Here is a 21,156-nt window from a genome sequence, read left to right on the forward strand (position 1 = left end):
AAGAAAAGAGCAAGAATAATGGGGACAATTTTAGCGTCCAGTTGCATTTCATGTTATCATATTACATTTGTATCTTAAAATGACAGAACATTAATTTATATTATTCTCAATTGCCTGAAAGGGCTATGAGTAGAGCACTGCAGCATTCAGACATTTGCATGATTGGTTATTCCCCTGTTCCCGTCTTCATTGTCCTTGCTGCATTTTGTCTTTTGTCCCTTTTTTGTGTTCACTACTTCCTGTTTGACATTCTAAGGCAGTTTGTAGGAAAATGAATATAAATTGGATGAGGAACAAGGCAGTATTTTTGTTTGTCTGTTTGTTTGTTTGTTTGTCTTTGGCTGTGCAGAAGTCACATAGTGGAATGTTGTGGAATGGCTTTTGTCTCTTTTAGCATTCATAGTTTCGTTGTTGGGTGCCTTCTTCTGTAATGAATGACCTCCAGTTTTAGTGAATCAAAACAATAGCCAATGATATCACTTCTGGTTTAAAAAAATACATGTATTTCCAAGTTTTGCATTTCAAAAAATACTTTTCATACTGGATGAAAGGAAAACTCTATGTAAGAATCAGTGAAAAGATTTTAATGAAGGACTAAACTTTATGCAATTAAGATTTAAAAGTGATTGTGTGTGTGTGTGTGTGTGTGTGTGTGTGTATGTTAAAGGGACTGTACAGTACTGGTTGAGGTGAAGATTCAGGTTTATAACATTCCTAGGTGAGATAATGAGAAACCTTTAATATGAAATATGAAAGAGCATGTATTTTAAAGAAGGATTCAACGTTTATTTGATGAAAATTGATTTTCAAATGGCTGATATATCCAAAAAAATGATAATAATAAAAGGCGACAGGCCACGTCTTTTATTAGGATCTCTTTGTTTCACCTTGTTTTTGGATATCTCAGCCATTTCATAACCGATTTTCATCAAATAAACTTTTGATTCCCCTTAGATTTGCATGCTATTTGACATCTCATAGACTGGTTTCTGAATATCTCGCATAACGTTAAAAGCTAAATCCTCACCTCAACCAGAACTGTACAGTCCCTTTAACCAAAAATGAAAAGAATGAAATGCAAGTGTCCCATGTTCATGTTGGTATCCTTCTAAGAGTCTATGGGGTTTACTTTACATTTTGACTGTCAGTCCTCATTGATGTCATGTCTGTTGGACATCAAATTTATTCCAAGATTTCAGAAAATTCCCTTGCTGTAGCTGAACTTGTATCTATTTGAAATGCATCACCACCAAGACTTGAACATACTTGACCAGTAATAGGTAAAATCGATCAGTTTTGTTCAATGGTCTTTTTTTATTTCTTATTTTTTTGAAAATGCAAGTTCCTATATTTTACAATGGATTGCTGAGTTTGAAATAACAGAGAATTTCTTCATTGAAGAGTCATAGAGATAGCTAGCTAGATCTCCTCAGTTGTAATTGATTGCATTGCAAGTTTGCCTTTGGAAGCCGTACAGGTGTTTCTGGGTGCGCTCAGATTGCAAGTAGAAGCAGTAGTCAGATTTCTTGGCTGGATGTTTTTGTGTCGCGGAAAGACACCGGGCAGCCGGCGTCTTTGGGGCAGGTGCGTGGATGACCATCCTAGATCACAGACCCTGCCATCTGGCATGGCATGGCATGGTAAGAGCCTATTAAAAAGCAAACTCGGTGGGCTGACCGCCCAGTGCAGCCAGTGAGGGCCATCAGGATGCAGTGACTACTTGTAGCTCAAAATTTGCTATTTCATTCATTGGCCCTGCTGCAGACCCCCCCCCCCCCCCCCCCCCCCGAATAACAGGAAACGGCAAAGAGACGGTACAAGGAAGTAGAATGGAATTGTTGGGCACTAATTAATTCACTGCTTCCCTGTGTCGGAGAGGAGAGAGAGAGAGATTCTAGAGGATGGTCGACTTTGAACGAAATCCAGCGGGAACGGCCAACCAGCGTCTCTGCCGGTTTTTCGGAGGGCTGGAGTCGGGAGTTGTTTGTTTACAGTGCATGGCAGGCGGAAAAGAGCGTGAATCCAATTGACTACGCCTTGCAGCAGCCAGGAAAATAAATAAGACAGGCAACGGGGCTGAGACGCTTGTCGATTTCAGATTTCGACGAGACGTGAAAGGACATGTATGGTGCCTCCCGACAAAATGAGGAAGATATTGTATCAAGATTTTGTGGCATGCAATATTAGTGAAGTGGAAGAAGAGAGGAATAGAATGAAAAAAAAAAACAGAAGAAAGAGAGGAGAGGTCAGTTAAAAGAAGAGTTGATGCAGACGGTGATGGTTTGGAAGCAGAAGAAATCAGGCAGAAGGAAGAAATATTAAAGGAGATTCCTTGGCTTCCAGGCTACACTGCCAAGTTCGGTCTCATCTTTCGAGTATATTCCAGTGATTAAATATAGCTCATTTATGACTAGAACATTTGATATTCCATTGCTGAGTAATACACTGTTCTGCCAGAATTAGGAGAACGTAAAGATGTTCTCTTTTAAAAACAGAGCTTCAGAATATTTGCCAGTTTTCTTTGCAAGATTTCTTTTTGACACCTTTGTCTCTTTCTTTCTTGTTTTCCTTTTTTATCTCTGCAGGTTGTGATGCCCAAGTCAGCGACTGGCTGAAGAGCTTGAAGAAAAGAGTTGGAATGACATAAAAAGTGGATCTGGATCCGTCTGTGCATTTTCTTTAAGTTTTTCTTTCTTTCCATCCCCACTCCCCCTCCCCCTCTCTCTCATACACATTCTCTAACAGAGGAGGATGCGGTTTCTACGGCAACAGTAGTGGTGCAGGGATAGCATCACTCTGAGAGCTGCATCATTATGCTCACTGCGGACACTGAAGTGCGCAGGATCCAGTACTGGAATTTGAGTGTAAGTACAGCGTACAAAAAGGAAGTAAATTGAGATCATCACTCTTCTTACTGTAGAACATAGTACTTGCATAATTACACACAAAAAAAAAAGTAAGCCATTGACATAAATTTGTTGTTCTGAGAGGAAAATTTTGCATAGTGAATAAGACTCAACTTTCACTCAAAGGTCCTGGTGTTTGAATCCTATCACGTGCATCCGTGCACATTGATGAGATGTTTTTACCCACCATGTCCTTCTTGACCTAGAAAGTGGGTACCTGGCAATGCTAGGGTGATTATGATTAATATTGGCAGGACTCTCTGTAGACCAATGGCAACAGTGAAGGGGCTACCCTCAAATTTCTATCTACAGAAATTTCAAATGTAAACAAGAAAGTGATCTGACACAATCAGTGATAAATGCAAATTTTGATGTATTCATGGGTAAAGTTTTTTTTTTTAAATGTAGGGGTCAGCTCATATCTGCAGAAGCCAAGTGAATTGTTCTCTTGGCAAAGGTTTGCTTCTGTAAAAGTCGCCAAGTTTTCTGTGTGCCCTGTAGCTCAATTCTGTGTGTTTTAGCAATCCCAGACCCGACTGAATTCTCTTTGTCACAATAAGGTTTGGAATCTAAACTACTAAATGTGTTCCAGCTACATCATGTAATGTCTATCTAAACCATGAAGTGTTTGGAAGCAACTGTCAAGCTATAGTCTACTTTAGCAGGCACGCATCAAAGTCTTGCCCATGTCCAAAAGATCATATTCTACAAGTGAAGCCACCAGATGGTGCTCCCATGCTCTGTTTAAACTTGTTACAGTGTACCTCCGCCAAGGGAGGAGGTTATGTTTTCATTACCGTTTGTTTGTTTGTTTGTCTGTGTGCAAAATAACTTAAAAAGTTGAGCTTGGATTTGGATGAAACTTGCAGGAAAGGTTTAGAATGACACATGGAACAGATGATTAAATTTTGGTAGTGATCCGGAAATTTTTATGGATTTTCTGAAGAATTTTCGATATTTTGGCAGGTAGGATCAATGAACTTGGGAGTTCAAGCTTCAAATTTTTGAGGTTTTCAGACGCGCACTAAAGTGCGCGCTCTAGTATCTGCTAGGGCGAGGCGCGCCGCGCAGCTGAGGGTTTATGACGTAACAAAGGCTTCTATTCTAGGATATCGGGCGATTTTTCCGCATGCATACATATCCACGGATGGAAATCACTGATCTCTATGGAAGAGCAAGATCATCGGTGGAAAGTAGCTGCTTGGTGGAGGTACGCGCTCTCAGAGTGCTTTTCTACAGTGTAGTTGCTTATGTAATCTGACAGTGTGTTTCAAGAGGCGAGTTGCAGAGAAGAGTCTGATGTGATAGACTACTGTCAACTGGCATGTGGTTGATTATTTATGTGCACAATATGCAGTGATGGGTTTTCCATTGTATCAGGCAGATAACACAAGGTGACATGTTGCTCAATGATTTCACAGTAAACAGGACATTCGTGATAAATATCACAGAACCCTGTGCACAGTTGTACTTGAGTATTCGTGGCTATATTCCTATATACTGGTTATTGTTTTTTTTTTTCTTCAAAGAGAATCTGTCAACCAGGTTTACTGCACACTTGTGCAATCTATTGATTGATGTAAATTCCAGCTAATGTTGAAACATTTGGCTTTCACCATATGAGGATACAGGGGCAAACTTAAATGAGAGAGTACTTCCGTCGACTTGCACATCAAATGCTTTGTCTGTTGAGCCACTTCTTTAAGTAGACTACTCAATGCTACACATATACCTCTCTTTTACAGGTCATACAGTTTTTTAGGCTGCACTGCAGATTGTTGTTATTCCTTTCGGTGCCCAAGTACTTAATTTTTATTTTTACCTTGCCCAGACTCCAAAACTTGGTCGTAATGAGTAAATAAAAATGCTAACACTTAAACATATGAGTGGGACTGTGTAGACGGCAGCAATTCTGTGAAACCTCCTCTGTATTGTCCGTAGGCCTTCATTTATAACAGTACTGTGAACGTCCTTATTTTTGCACGTAGTGGCTCCAAACATATTGTGCGGGATCTTAACATCACGTGTGTTTCCATCTACCTCACTATAGCCAGAATTTGATTTAACATCTCCATGCATGAAAATTGATGTAGGGCCTATTAGTACACGTAAATGATTCATTTTAATGGACAGCCCGCATAGAAAGCTACAAGTACACAAGCATATAAACACACGTACTCAAATGAATACTAGGACACATTAAAGGATATAGTACAGACAGCTGTACAAGGAGTACATACGGTACTTTTGTATGTACACACTTGCAAATTACACACACTACATACATGTACCATGATTCAACATGTACATAATAGAAAATCATCAAGATATTTCACAGGGTTATGAATTCCGACTTGCCAAAAATAGCTTGTAATCTGAAAAGAAAACCTCGAAAATCATTATACTGCGAATATTTTTGTGTTTTCAGTCCCCTTTTGCATGGCAAGGCCCACATTTAGGACATCCGTGTCAGTGGCAGATGGCTTCAGGGCAACTTCAGTATACATACCGTGTAGTTTGGCCTTTGTGGCTTGTATTGCACTGGATCTCTCTTCTACTTAGATCGTGGTCACGCGGTAGTACAGTGTGCTGCTTGATCACACTGTAATGGTGTAAGATCACACCATTGAACTGTGGTTGAACAGCATGTATAGTTCAATGTATCACATACAGCTGTACATGTATGTTGTTAATAGAATGGGCCAAAAATGGTCTGCTGCCCTCTACAGACAGTAGTTGTGCAGTTGTCTATACAGAGCTAGTACCTGCAGCTGCTATTGAGTAGGAGCCCTCACAACACAGCACTGTTGGCATGTTCAGTACTTCATTCACAGCCAAAGTCTAGAAAATAGAAATATAAAAAATCAGTACATTTCTTTTTACATGCATATGTTATGAATTTTTAAATTTGAATATTATACAAGGGTTCAACTGTGATGTTCAGAGAAAATTTGGAGAGCTAGAGGTCTAGCATAATTATCAAGCGTCTCTGCATTTCAGCAGAAAGAGTTGAACATGTTCTGAGCATGTGTCATGTTTTTCTTTTGTTTCTGTCATATTCTGCCATTTTTTTTCTATTCTTCCACTTTAGCTTAGTGCTTAGAGGGCATCTGCTATGGCATGCCAATTGATGTTTCTCGTAAATGAGTGATACGTAATGTACATGTGTACGTATACTTGTACACAATACATGTATGTACACATTATGTGCAGTACACTGAGCTACGTAGTTTATGTACAAAGTATAAATCATAATGATTATCAACTGTTTGATATCGTGCACAAAAGTTGCTATTTGATCATTTTTAGTGGAGGCTGTCACTCAGTGTTATCATTGCGGTTGATGAAAATATTTGTTCTCTAAATTCTACACGTTTGTAGGTGTGACATGACCAGTTCCGTGCAGTGTAATGAGGAGCTAATGATGTGTGAGGAATAAAACACAAAATCTTGCTGTCTATTATTCATATCTGGGTGCACCCAGATATGAATTATCATTATCTGTGATAATCCAGTGAATAGAATAGATTTTAAAGGCCGTGGATTCTCAGTTGTGAGGTCCCTGGATTGGAGTCTGCAGGCAGCGGTAGTTTTAATTACTGTAAAAGTGGAAAAGTGGATAACATATCGTCGCTGGGGTGACAAGACCTTGTATATGCAAATTTGGTGAAAATGACTTTTTTGGATTAATGGTCAAATAATGGGTTAAGCGATGTCCTGTCCAAATCCCAGCTGTCTTACTCCAGAAATGAAGCCTCCACGGTATGTCAAAGGAAAGGCTATCCCATTCGCAACAGTGCTTTGGCTGCCATGTTTTTTGGCTCTCCTGAACATTTGACATTTCGTAGATACGAGGTCTTGTTGCCCCAGCGACGATATATAATTATTTGCACACATTTTGCCAGGTCCAAATGACGCATTGTCAGAAGCGGTGACTTGTCTGAGCAACCATTTGTCATCTGTCGATGCTAAACTGTGCAATAATGCCTGAAATCCCATCAAATTATTATTGAAAATGCGCAGACTCCTTGCACATCTTGAGCAATGCCAGCCCTTGCATGTACAGCACAGCATAAACTCTCAAAATCAAGATGCGTAGACATGATTCAGTGCTACTGATTTTAATGGTTCAGTCACTGAATGGTGAAATAATTTTCCCCAGAACGTCCACATGTTCAATCCACTCATCTTCGGCTTTGTGCTATATGGCCCTACATACCTCATGCAACATGTTGTGATGTATACTGTCAGTGCCATCAAAGATGTGAATCATTATCCACCCTTTTATTTTCTGTGTCAGACAAAATTTGTTGTAATATTCAAACTCTTTGAGGGACAGGTATGTATTTGACTTTTTTTTTCTTTTTCATAATTGGTCCATATTTGATGACTAGTCCTAAGAGGTTTTTTTTTTTTTTTTTTGCTTGTTTCTTTGGTGTTTTTGTTGTTTCCTTTTTTTTAATTACCAATATGATTTTAGATTTAGTGTTTGGTATCAAACGATTATTCTGGGAAATAGGTTTCAGGTGTGAATCAGCCACTTTCCAAAGTGCCTGCATTTAGCATCAGCTTGAGTGATAAGCTGTAGAAAATAATGAACGCGTGTGAGGTATACAGAAGTAGTTTTAGGATGATGAGAATCAATGACATCTCAGAGATTGTTGCCTGGGTTAACCCAATTTCCCGTTTCATATAGCACTTCCCTGTCAGGAATTAGATCCGATGAGAAGTGTGGTCATAGACTGTGAGATTGTGCCGTTGTGTAAGCTGAATATTGTGTTTTTTCCCAAAACAGGTTCGCCTGGAAGTGAACATATGACTGGAGCGAGGACATCTATGAATTCAGTCAATTTTCTGTGAAAAGTTTCAAGCGAGATGTCATTTTTGAATAGATTGACCTTAAAAAAAGGGGGGATGAGCAGATGTGAAAAAAAAGCAAAATGACAAGCATTTGAAGGAGCGATAGATGATAATTTTAAACAGTTTGTAATCATCCACTACAAATTTTGGAACGTGAACGGACATCAACATGATATTACAAGATGCATAAAGAATCATTGCCTTTATCAATATACAGGAAGTTCGTGAATGGAATGGGGGAAGAAATAACCAGATAAAAGATGTGCCTGGCATGTCAGGAACAGTCATCCATTTGGCCCACCAGGGGTTCATTTGTGGCAAAAGCAAAACTTTTGGCAAGAAACCAGAAGGACCCCCTGGAGAACATTGCTGCTCTAAAGTAGAAACATCCGACAAGTTGATGTACTACTTTTGTCCATGGAGCATCCAGATTTATCATTTGTTGTGATAATGATTATATAGCATAAAAAATAAAAAAAAATTACATGTTGCATTTCACAGTTGTCAGCTTTCAGAATTTGAACGGTATGTCTGCAGTTTGAAATTTGATTAGTTATAATCTTGACCAAGATGTATCAACAAGTCAGGCTCTTTAACTCTTTATGTGCCATGGTGGAAATTCCCTGTGTACCACATTATTCTGAGAAACCAGCATAGTCATGCTTTGGGAAAACATTCTGTTTTTCAAATCTATGTAACTTTTATAGACTTTAGTTAAGCTAGAAATATTGTGAGCCATGTTGTAAAGAAAATGCCCAGCTTTGCTTTGTTGTAAACTGTATGACAAGTCTTATGACTGATTTTCTTTCAAATGACCAGTAGCTACAAAAGTGTACATTATTGTAAAGGCATAACTTTTGCAAACAAACCAGTGACAGAAACTTAGAATTTATGTGCAAATCCAGATGGGTACACCGCTTGATCACCCATAAAATGCAAGCTACATGTATATGTGAGAGGAACAGAATCGCGAGAAATACTTTCATATACTGTGGCATTTGGCGATTTATAGATCGGTTTTGGTGGGTTTGTGCGTTTGAGCAGAATATGTGAAGTTGGCATGCCGTTGACTGAGTCGGGCGTGCGAACATGGCACATAAAGAGTTTAATGGATGTGTTAACAGTAAAACTGACATTGGTAGATTGTTCATTCATTGTCAGTTATAGTCTATGAAACTATCTTGCATTAGATCCCTTTCTAAAAGTGAAATGGTTATTATTTAAAATGGTGTACATGAAAACATACTATGTATTTATTCTCTTTTCACCTCTAATGAATCCTCGAGTTAGTGAAAGAGCCATGGAATAAATTGAAGCATTTGATTCTGTTGTACAATTATGAAAAATATAAAAGATGCTTTTCAAGCAAGAGATACTAGTGTACCAGTTGTAACAAGTTGGAAATCTAACTCTTTGCTTGTAGTTAACTGCTTTTGCCTTGTCCAACTCTTAATCAGAAATGCACTGTATTTGGAGGGGAGTAGGTTAAACAAAGTTGGGTGTTACATCAGCTGAGAACCAGAAGAGCTTTATTACATTTGTGAAATATCGCTTTTAACCCGTTGAGGACGGACTGATTTTGCTACAACACGCATATCCCATAGACCCCTGCCCGAGTATACTCGGGACTCGTCCTCAGCTGGTTAACCGATTTGAATGCTGGCATTTGAATTGCCTATGACCGCATGTATTTCCATGGAAGGGTGAGAGAAAGGTAAAAATTTACAACTTTGTTGCTTTTTGGATTTCTTGATTTGTACACACCATGGTCCCCGGAAAGACACTAAATCCATTCAAACCCTCTGGCACATTTGGGTAGTTCCCCCCTTTAAGTATCTGAAATCTATCCAAAAGTTGCAAATGTAACGTTTGAGTCAGGACTCATTAGATATCTACTGTAGTTTGAAAACTTCCTTGTCTCAATGAAAAAAACAAACAACAAACAAACAAACAAAAATCATGAATGCAAGGATTCTGGCTAGCCTCCCATTCCTAGATTTTTGTGTGATTTTTGCAAATGCAACATGGCTGTCTAAAGACTGCGCTGCTTGAGTCGTATCCTGGGGCGCAAGACTAGAGACAGCACCCCCTTTTGTCGGATATCTGAGCAGCTGTGTGCTGGCTTGGCAGTCCCACAAGTGTGCGCTTGCGCCCCTCTGCCTTCGGGTGGAAGTAAGAAGCCCCTGCTTCCGCCGCCATAAATAAATCCAGGGGACCCGAAAATACCCGCCCGACGGAACGCGTCGGGCTTCATATTGCTCCGCGGCGGAAACGGTTATTGTCCGTTTTCCGCAGCAGCCGAGGATGAGTTCAATTTCCTGTTTGTTTGTCCCGACGGAGTGTCAAGAAATTTTGATCGTTTGCTTGCTCTCACTCTCTCCGTCTATCTTTTGACCCTCTCTCCCGACACATCTCTGCCTATCTCTAACAAACTTTCTGCGACCTGGTACTCGTCTGCGCGCACTCTGTCGTGCCAGCAGTCGTCAGATGGCGACAGAAATTACGGATCGCGGGGCTGTCAGATTTGCGTGCGCGGCTCGCGGGTGATGGGTCTGTTGCTACTGCTCTCGCAGCCCGCGACGTAGAGTTGGCCACTTATTTGCCTTCGTTGTTGGCACACAGGGGTTGGAAAGAAGTTTGTGCACCAGCAAGTTTATTTTTTCCCCTCAGTGATCTAGCGTTGTGTATTCTGTCCATTAGGATATCAGAGGCAATGGAGATCCATAACAAGCTGTGTAGTCTTCAGTTAGGTAAGCCCTTTCACACGTTTCATATTTTATGCTCTTGACCTGTATTTTTGGAGGCTTATATGACATCAGAGGATTTTTTTGAAGTGCTTTTGACTGTCATTTTGGCTATTTTTCATTAATCCTGTTCATTTTCATCGATACTTGTCGTAGTGCTGAGCTTTTTCAAAATTTTTGTTTGTTTTGTTACTGTGTTTTCTCAGTGCGTTTGTTGAGACTTTTTCTCACCTTTTTTGGTCTTCTTTTTGGAGTGTGTGTGTTGGTGTGATCATAGTTTTTTGGTTGTTACAAGGTTTGAAAATTTATATCTGGCCTCTCGTGATGTCAGCGATCTTTAGATTTAAATATCCTTTAAAAGATCATTTAAATATCCTTTAAAAAAATCATTTAAAGAATCATTACATGCAAATTCACTTTTAGGTAGGAAAACAGATTATTGTGCTTTGTTTCAAGTCTTTATTATTCATTTTGATACTGAGAGTTTCAAATCTCCATGTATATCATAAATATTGTCATTTTGTTTTTAAGATTGTGGCACTTGATACAAAAAACACATCAGGCTCTTCTCAAATTATTTGTGCCAGGCATTCAGTGCAAAGTGTCTTGCTATGTGTTATTACTGCATTGTTATCAAAAGTATAAAACTCCTACCCCTCCCCGGCCACAATGTCTACACTTCTGTGTTATTGCTGAAGATTTTTTCCTTTGGAATATTGCCATTCATAATCCACTCAAAAAGTGTTTTTGTTGTAAAAGAACAGGCGTTGGTCTCAGGAAAGGATATCCTTTCAGGTAAAAGAAAAAAAATGGGGAAGAAAAGAAGCGAGAAAAAAAAATGTTTTCACAATTCTATCCAGACTATTTCATAAGAGAGAGAGAGAAAAAAATGTTTTCATGATTCTATCCAGACTATTTCATAAGAGAGAGAGAAAAAAAAATGTTTTCATGATTCTATCCAGACTATTTCATTAGAGGGAGAAACAAATATTATCATAATGCTATTCAGACTTTTTAATATCCTGTTAGATGTTTAAGATTGCTTGGTAAGTTCTTAGATTGACACTGTCCACTTGGAATTGATACTTGAATGCATTGTCAAATTCTCCTGAAATTCCTTGGAAAAACCGCCATGATGAATCCTCTTGTCAGAAGCTAGCAGATTTCAGTTAATAGTTTGTAGGCTCTGTCCAAGAAATAAGAATTGCTGTAATCTCAGCTTTATTGCATGCAACATGACTGACAGTAGTTCTTTACTGTGTATCTCTTTTCATTCATTGCCATTTGATTAACTGCAAATAGATATATGGTATGACTTAACTTTGTAAAATTTCAGTGCAAGTATTATGTTCACTTTGAAATAAAAGTGAAAAGCACATGTTTGTAGTAGCCTTAAATACTTTAAGACAGACCGCAATAAAGCAATGCCCCCCCCCCCCCCCCCCAAAAAAAAAAAAAGAATGAGGGAGGGGTCTTAGAATTGATGATGTACAAATAGTAAAGTGTGTGAAGGTTGCATTCCTGTGAGAGCATGGCTTACAATTCATTTGACCTCATAAAAAGTTGATCAATTTTCATTGATAGAAAACACAATGTAATAAACAAACAAACTTGTGGTAAGCCTCATCCGAGTAGGAATCCTGTTTATTGAAAAAAAAAAAATCATTAACACATCATTTTTATTGTACATGCCACACACAGTTTGGGGTTATACCTGGATGGTCCAAATTATTTTTTCATTTTTTTTTTAACTGAGGTTTAAAATAATAAAATTTATGATTCTGGTCACCCCCTTATCCCACCCCCCTCAATTGAGGATACTGTTCAGTATGGAAAAACAATCTGATCAGTATCGTAGGATTTTTATGATACAAATGATCCTGAAGATTAAAACTCCTCAATTGTGTGTTCAATCATAAGCTTCTTGCGTAGGCTCATACTCACACGAGTACTGTACTTCAACCCACAAACTACTGAAACCTGTTCAGGCTTATGGAAATTCCATTCTGATTGCAGAATCTCAAAAGAAAGGGGCTAAAAAAGCCATCATAGATTGTTAAAAGCAATACTGTGTTCAAGAGCAACAACCTGTCTTTATGAGTATTGTCAGTAATGCAGAAATGAAGGCTCCACTCTTCCAATTTTTTCCCACATCTTTGTTTTGTCTTTACAGTCATGATCAAAAATTATGCCCACAGGGGTCTCTCTTTGCAATATTTGGGAAGAGGGACTACAGCAGATGTGTGCTTAACCCCATTCATGTTCCCAATCCATTTTATTGTGGTAGAGTCAAGGACCCCTTTCAGATTGGTGAACAACTTGCGTTTAAAATGGTTTAGAAATACATTTTATACAAATTGAGTAATTTTTTTTTTTCAAAGTGTGAAAGCACGTTTTTGTTGTGTCTCTCCCCAGACACTTCTCAAATCCGGTTGTGATGTGGAAGCATTTTTCATTTGAGTGTAGTTCAGTTCTGGGCATGCATTTACACATATTTACTGTGTATTCCCTATTTTATTCACTCTTTCATGTGAAGTGTATGGAGAGTTCCATGTTTGTGTGCCAGGCTATGGTGTGACATGCCTGTTGTATGGAAAGTCATTTCCGCAAGGAAAAACATTTGTCTGTTTTGGCACTCTGTAACTCTTTGTATACAGAGTGCAACGCTAGTTACTCGTTTAGTAATGCCATTACGAACGGGGTCCTTTTTTAAGTGTGAAACTCCTCTGTGCTCCAAGGATGCCGTCCCCTTCCCATCACACTCTCTGCGCCACTCCCCATCCTCTTGTTTTGATGTTCTCAGATGAAAGTGGAAGTGTCTCATTGTATGTCAACAACATAGGCCACTTGCTGTGCCTGTGTCTGTCTGTCTGTCTGTCTGTCTGTCTAACGTCTGTGTGGTTGTACCGTTTGTGTCGTGGAACTGCAGAAATACCCCGCAATGCCTTGACCGAAGGCTAACTGAAAGGCGGATGCTTCCCCTCCAGTGGGGATTGCGGCAATTAGGGTAATTGAGATAGACATCACTCGGGCTGGATGCGAGCCACTTTGCCGACACTGCTTGGGGGCAGCAGACTCGCTCACCCGGCTCAGGTTTTCGATGCACGACGCAAAGGTGGAATCGGGTGGCGACTCAAGTGTGCACCCAGAATGACAGTGCATTTCACTGGGATCGTTTCTGCCAATAATCACAGATGTTTCACTATGAAGCAAAAGTGCATTTAGATTTCAAGCTGTATTGCACAAATATTTTGGCCTTTAGTTATTATTCCAACAGGATGAATACACTACTTGGCATGGTTAGTAAAGATATTTGTTATGTTAAACTTTTTTTTTTAATGTTATATTTTCTTCAGTGTCTCAAGGCCAGCTTATATCAATCACCGATAATTAAAAATGTGTTCATGAGATTGTACAAAATTAATATTTCAAAGCTTGCACTGCTTTGGTATATTTGATTAGATGTTATTGCTAATTAAAGGGATGGTGCACTGTATAGTTTTGGTTGAGATGAAGCTTCAGGTTTCCAACTTTTTTGTAAGACAATGAGAAACTTCTTATGAAATATGAAAGAGCATACAATTATAGAGGAATTCAAAGTTTATTTGATGAAAATTGGTTTTGAAATGGCCAAGATATCCAGAAATAGTGAGGTCCTAATGAAAGGTGGGATCCACCTTTTGTCAGGACCACTTTGTTTTACTATGTTTTTGGATATAATCACAGCCATTTCACGACCAATTTTCTTCAAATAAACTTTGAATTCCTCTAGAATTGTATGCTCTTTACTATTTCAGTTTCTAATTATCTCACAAAAAGTTAAAATCTGAATTTCCCATCTCAACCAAACTGTACGGCATACCCATGACATTTCATTGCCCAATCAACCCCCCCCCCCCACACGCACATACACACAAACCCACACCTTTATACTTCAGTATGCAACAGAATATACCATCAGCAGTACATTTGAAGTGTGAACGGGGCATTTTGAGAGGGATAGAATCAGTGCAAGATAGCATTAAATTCAATTACTGACCCAGTTAAAGCATATGGGGGGGGGGGGGGGGAGATCAGTGAGGTAAGCCAGGGGCGAAATCACCACTTTACCAATAAACTCTGTGTGTTGTGCTTTGGGATATGAGTATATTGAGATTGTGGATAGAATATGAATTCATGGTCAAATATGTGGTACGCATGTTTTATTGCAACTCCAAAGAGTGCACAGACTTGAGAGTCTTCGTGGCTGTGACATGTGTACTGGTATGTAATTGAAAATCAAGTCATGCATAAATTTATGTTTGTATGCTGTAGACACAGACTGAGGTTGCCTGGTCACACCTTTTCTGTGGCTATAGATACATTTTCATTTCGTGTTCTCATGTTTGTACAGGTATGTAAGTTGTATAATATGCAGGTATGGGTATAATGTGTCTTCACCTGTACTTTGTATATTAAGTAATAGTAGGGTACATACTGGTACGTATGTACAAAATGTAAGATGAAATGCATAGGCTGTCTTTTTATGTATTCATGCACAGTAAGTATTGTGTAGGTAGGTACTGTACATGTTTGTGTGTAGTGTGTGTACATGCATATAACTGTATCTTTATCATCTCTCTGTGTTTCAGTATCGAATACATCTGTTGTAACAGTCTTTATCTCTTTCTCAATGTAAATCTATGGATTCTTTGGTTTGTATTTTTTTAAATGGGCAAAATGTGAGTAAGAATCATAATTTGTAAGCATAGAACTAGAATGCATGAGTTAGAAATTTTTTTGTGAATCGTGAGGCAATTACAGGGTAATGTAATGTACATGCAGTGATGAAATTTTTGGCGAAATGTTGTACAGGCATAGTAATGTCTCTGTATGAATGCAGCCTGGCATGCTGAGCTACAACATAGCATTTGACTGTGTGCTCTCTAATGACTGCATGCTGGTTAATTAATGTGTTTTCCTCTATTCCATGCATTCCAACAGGTCCGCCTATTATGTCTCACACCCCCCTGATAAGTCCACCAGGCCATCATCATCACCAGCTTCATCATCCATCTCACCATCATCACTATCGGCAACCGTTTCCCGTAGCAAGCCAAGAGCAGCACCGCCAGCATCAGCAGCACCAGCAGCAGCAGCAGCCGCCCCAGTCCCAGCAGTACCAGCACGCAAGGCAGCCGCTCACGCACCTGACGCGCACCATGCCCCAGGACCCCCTCTCCCGGCGCTTCTACCATGGCCGCATCACGCGGGAGGAGGCCGAGGCTCGACTCCGCAGCGCCGGCTGCACCCAGGGCATGTTCCTCCTACGCGAGTCGCTCGGCCGCGAGGGCAACTACGCCCTCTCGCTTTGCTACGATGACGACGTCTACCACTATTCCATCGAGCGACAGTACGACGGCACGGTGGCCATCAAGGATGGCAAGAATTTCGCGGGCCCCATCGAGCTCGTGGAGAACCACATGCAGAACGAGGACGGGCTCCTCTGGCGTCTCCTTGTCCCCTGCAACTTGCCTCGGGGCATGACGGCGCGTGCCTTCAACGACATGAACCACGAGCAGATGGAGGGAGCCCTCTTTGAAATTGCCAAGAGAGAAGGCATGAGTGTAAGTAGTCATCCTAAATAAAGATATAAAAAGGTTGCTTCTTCATCAAGAGTCAACTGCAATCATGAAGTCATTTGTTTGTTAGGGTTCTTTTTGCTGCATATTCTCATTAAAAAAAAAAAATACCTTAATGTGTTTTTATCCGACCTTTTTGACATCAGTGCACCTGATGTGTACATATATATATTATGTAAACTTTTATTTCAAATTTTGACCTATATGGAATATAGATTCTGAAGTGAATAACATTTGTGATAGGAACAACAATAAGGTTGAGTTGTATGTCAGTAAAGGGCTTCTTTTTTTTTTTTTGCAGGGGGAGGGGGATAGAGGGGGTTTGTAGCATGTTTCATGATCATTGTAGGCCTCACACCATGTGTGAACCAAAATCTTGGTGTGCATGGGTTCCGGATTTATCAAGAATTGTGTCATAAGTTTTGACTATAATGTTCTGCAGATGATCGGAACAAATATTTCACAGCTGGAATTGCAGTCTTCTTCAGGGTCAAAACAACAGAGAGGTAGGGATGTTTGAGTGAGTGAATGAGTGCCGGAGACTTCCATTAAAGTGCTGTTGAAGCATTCTGAGATTTAATGAGATTGGCCGACAATAACAGAGTTAATCACTCCAAAACAGTTTTAGTGGCGGTTAGCCGTACAAATTCCTCCCAATTAACGCGGCAATTAGCTCATTAGGGAGCCTTCGGAAATGTACCGAAAGACAGGAAGTGGTCTCCAGAAAATCAATCCCTACTGCCCTATTAATAGAATAGGATCATGTTAGTGGGTTGAGAAGACTGGATTCCAGAACATTTATCCGTGCCTCCAAGTACAAAGCTTGCCCTGATTATGATCGATGAAGGTCAGTGCCTTATAACTGTCTCTAAATATTTATAAAGTGTGGTGAAGTTGACCCATTTTGCCAGTACAACACGAGACTAGCGACTAGCGTGTGCTGGGATGTGTGAAGATAGAGTTGTCAGTTGCTGAAATGGTCTTCATATGTTTAAAGAGGCAGATGAAAGAATTATACAAAGGTAATGGATATCTAGGGATGACCTTTTTTCAAATGTGTCATATCAGTTTTGTTATGGCTTTTATGCTTTAACAATGCCATGATAGAAACCAATACGAGTAGTTACGACATACATGTACAACAGTCTATATTGGTACTTGTTGACCAGCTGGCAACTAGATATCGATTATGTACCCGGCAATTATCTCACAAATAACACAAAACAAAGCAAGAATTTATGTCAGCGGCTACCCAAGAAGAAAAGCAGCTTTTTTGGTAGAAATTCTCTTGTCCTTTCCTCCTTTCAATGCACAGTATTGCCACTGACACAAAATCAAAGAATGAATGTAAATGTACATACATGGATGAATGTAGCAAGCTATGTCTATATCACACTCAAAACTCAAAATACCCAAGTTAGGGTTCATCACAGACTGAATAAAGTTGCATTTTATAGTCACATCAACTTTACATTTAATTTGGAAGCAACAGAAATACATTCTAGTATTGATATCTTGCGTCGAAAATCTCGGCAGTATGCCAGCCGTGCATCTAACATTAGATGCTTGCATGTATAGGCATGTTGATTTGTATAATTCTAATTCTTAACCCATTGAGGATGAGTCCTGAGTATACTCGGGCAAGTGTCTATTGGTATGCGTGTTGTAGCAAAATCAGTCCGTCCTCAACGGGTTAAGTAAGTGCAGAATATGCCATCTGCTTATGAGTTCTGTCTTCAGAAATTTGCCTATTCATACACTTGTCTTCAGGAATTTGCATATTTAATCCTTTGAACCCCGCATTATTTGAGATGGTCGTGACCCTCACCCTGCATTATTTGCACATATTGAGCATATTTTGCTAAATGACTGAATTGTACATTGGTAATACATACAACAAAAACAAATAACCGCAGGTCTGTGAAGTGTGGTTATGATTACTCCAATTTTATTTGAGCTGCAATAATAGCTCAGTATGACAATAATGATTATAATCATAATTATGATAATCAACAATAGTAATGTTAGCTATAAAAATAATTACCTCACTCCCTGACTGTGCCACGCCCCCTTGACTTTGACGATCACCAACATGATTACCTCCAGCTCCAGCTCTAACGGCATCCCAGCTGCTATTTCCCCCGCTGGTACCCGGCTGAGATTGTACATCACCTTGTGCAGCATCTAGCTCATCATCTGTGTCCATTTCATCTTCAAAATCACTGCTTTGACTATAGTATGACTTGTCAATAGCTTCCTCATAATCACCAGATGATTCACCTAAGATTATCGCACGAGCCTCCTCTGCAGAATAGCATCTTTTTGCCGTCTTTATAGCTCAAAACTTGCAAATCCAAGCCGTAATCAACGAAAGTATAGACTGAAGAATCTCTCCACATCGTTGTAGTGAGATGACGTCATCTAGGGGGTCACCTGGCAGTTAAAACTCAAGTTATCAAAGTCACATGATTTCTGGCCGGTATACCAGCCTTTAGGGTATTTGCACGTTCTGCGTGCGGCCTTTCGGGTTCAAAGGGTTAAACAGAAACAATTTGTAATTCTAAGTAACACATCTAAAGTTCAGAGAATTGAGATATGAAATAACAGTGACTGTGGAATAAGCGTATATTTGACATCAAAATCTCTCGTTTGGACCATTGTAATTGATAATTTTTAACACTAACATATATGCAGAATATTTCATGTATTAAAGTTGGTCTTTTGCGAATTCACAGTAGATACAGTGGTAGTTACAGACCTATTTTGAAAGTGAGGCAGGTTAAGGAACGCTACTAGATTTGAAAAAAAAAAAAAATTCTAATAAGCTGCATTTCAACAGACAACAAATGCCATAATGCAGTGTGAATCACAGGTTAAAAGTTGGATGCTGTTGTGTCTTGTTTCATTCATTTATTTGTTTGGTCTGATTTCCCACTTGAAGGGGGAAAAGCTTTGACAATAGAACAATACATATGACCTCAGGCCTGTAAAGAATTCAACTAGCATTTATATCAAGGGGTGTTGATGAATCTAAATCTCGGTGGTACGGCACAGACAGAATTGTAAATGGGTCATGAAAGGTTGGATTTATCATATATGATTCAATGGAAGTATTAAGTGGGGGAGAAATAGGGAGCTGGGGCTACAACAGTAGTCCTTGTGGCCCCACATATTATGACTTTGTCAGTCCTATTAAGCCTAAAATGGCTGGAAAGTTCAAAAACAAGTGGCTTTCCAACTTTAGCATCCAATGACTATCACATGGTATGCATGTGTGTGTGTGTGTGAGGTTGGGGAGGGGTGAGGGGGTGGGGATAGGTTGGTAGTCTAGGGGTAACGTGTTGGAAGGGGGTGACAGCGTAGGAGTCACTTGCACGCACCGGCCTATGCAAGTAACAAGGCCTTCAGGTTTGTTCGACATCGTGCCGCCTGCATTAGACGCTCGATATGTGTCATAACAATGCTTTGGTACGATGTGACGTAATTACATCGTTTTTTTAGCCAGAGTTGAGTGGTTGGCAAGGCTGCTGTGAGACTGGTTGAGAGAAAGGAGCAATGCTGCACCTTATTTGCATAGATGCCGATGGCGTCTGCGAGAGAAATGGGCTCCTGTGGTTTTATTCATCACAATGCGATGATGGCTTGTCGAGCCAATCATTCAACTACATTTTTTTTTAGCCATGTTGCAACTCACAGGGCAGGAGATGTGGAGTAGTCTTTTCCTCTCGAGGTAGTTCCGGCTCATCTTTTGGTTATACTGTAAACAAGATATGTCAAAGAAACGGTAATTATGTATCGTATTTCAGTTGAAATCCACATGACCATTTGTTAGTGTCAAATATCAAGGAACTCCTGCAGTACATGCTTTCAGAAAAGAAAACAAGGATAAGAAAAGAGACTGGTTTCACTTTCTACTCCAGAAGGGGAGGGGGAGGGGAGGGGGAGGGAGTGGGGGGGGGGGGGGAGTGGTGAGGAGAAGGGGAGGGGGAGGAATACTGTTGTTTTTGTTAGAAGAAAATAGTGTCTTTTTGTCCCTTTTGAAACTGATTTCCTTGTATATCTTTCTGGCACTTATTTCCTCTTGTGAAATTGTGAGATATTTTGAGAGCCAGTAAATGTATTATTTATTATAATCATGAGCAGGATGCTACATTAATAGACATCTGATCTAATAGGCTTCTCTCCCCCTATTTTTTGTCCTTTAGTTTTGTTTCATAGTTGACCAGTGTGTTTACACTTCAGCATTCAATCAGTTGTGTGATAGTGAGACCGGTCAGCGTGAGAGTGGTCATTTTAGCGGCAAAAAACACAAGGGTCTTTCCTGTACTCTCAAAAGCCCTCTTTGATACCCCCCCCCCCCAAAAAAAAAACAAACAAACAAAAAAACAACAACAACAACAAAACAAAAAAACAAAAACAAAAACAAAAACAAACATGTCCAGTGAATTCAAATAGATCGATTAAATGGTAGAACTAGCACATGCTTTCAAGTATGCACAATGGTTAAAATTTTCATTGCCACGACTTTTCTCTAAAATGACCACGGTAGTTGTTCGTTCACAGTTTCTCTTCTTTTTTTGTCAATTGATAACAGATAGAATGTTATAAAATGACTCAGACATGTCCGTGAAGAATAACAAAAATACAGAACAGAAAGTCAGAAAACAACAATCAGTGGTTTGTTGGGGCCTATTTGAGTCATAATGCAGGGTTTTAATCACTAGCCCACATGGTAAGGGGTGTGTGTCTGGAGAGACCAGTAGTAAAGCTGTCTGAGCCTCGTTGAACTTTCATGGACAGTGACAACATTTTTGCTTTAGGTTGTGAATGCACTCTCTCTGTCAGATTTATTAAAATTGGTGTGTTCATATAGCTTTTGGATTGACTTGTTTAGAGATTAAAGGGTGTGTACAGTTCTGGTCGAGGTGAGGATTTAGCTTTTAACGTTTTGCGAGATATTCAGAAACCGTTCTATGAGATGTCAAAGAGCATGCAATTCTAAAGGGTATCAAAAGTTAATTTGAT

General features: G+C 39.6%; 1 protein-coding gene across 1 annotated transcript in view; it reads left to right on the forward strand.

The window, feature by feature from the left end:
- Positions 1–2,782: 2,782 nt before the first annotated feature.
- Positions 2,783–21,156, forward strand: part of LOC139716799 (tyrosine-protein kinase SYK-like) — a 64,516-nt gene continuing 46,142 nt past the window's right edge. The window contains exons 1-2 of the mRNA XM_071628331.1: positions 2,783–2,864; positions 15,494–16,116. Coding sequence (XP_071484432.1) covers positions 15,505–16,116 — 612 coding nt within the window. The 5' untranslated portion in view covers positions 2,783–2,864; positions 15,494–15,504. The remainder of the gene's footprint in view (positions 2,865–15,493; positions 16,117–21,156) is intronic.

The sequence above is a fragment of the Diadema antillarum genome, unplaced genomic scaffold (assembly GCF_040938485.1).
Source record: "Diadema antillarum isolate AM-2024a unplaced genomic scaffold, OU_Dant_1.0 scf00000070, whole genome shotgun sequence".
Lineage (NCBI taxonomy): Eukaryota > Metazoa > Echinodermata > Echinoidea > Diadematoida > Diadematidae > Diadema > Diadema antillarum.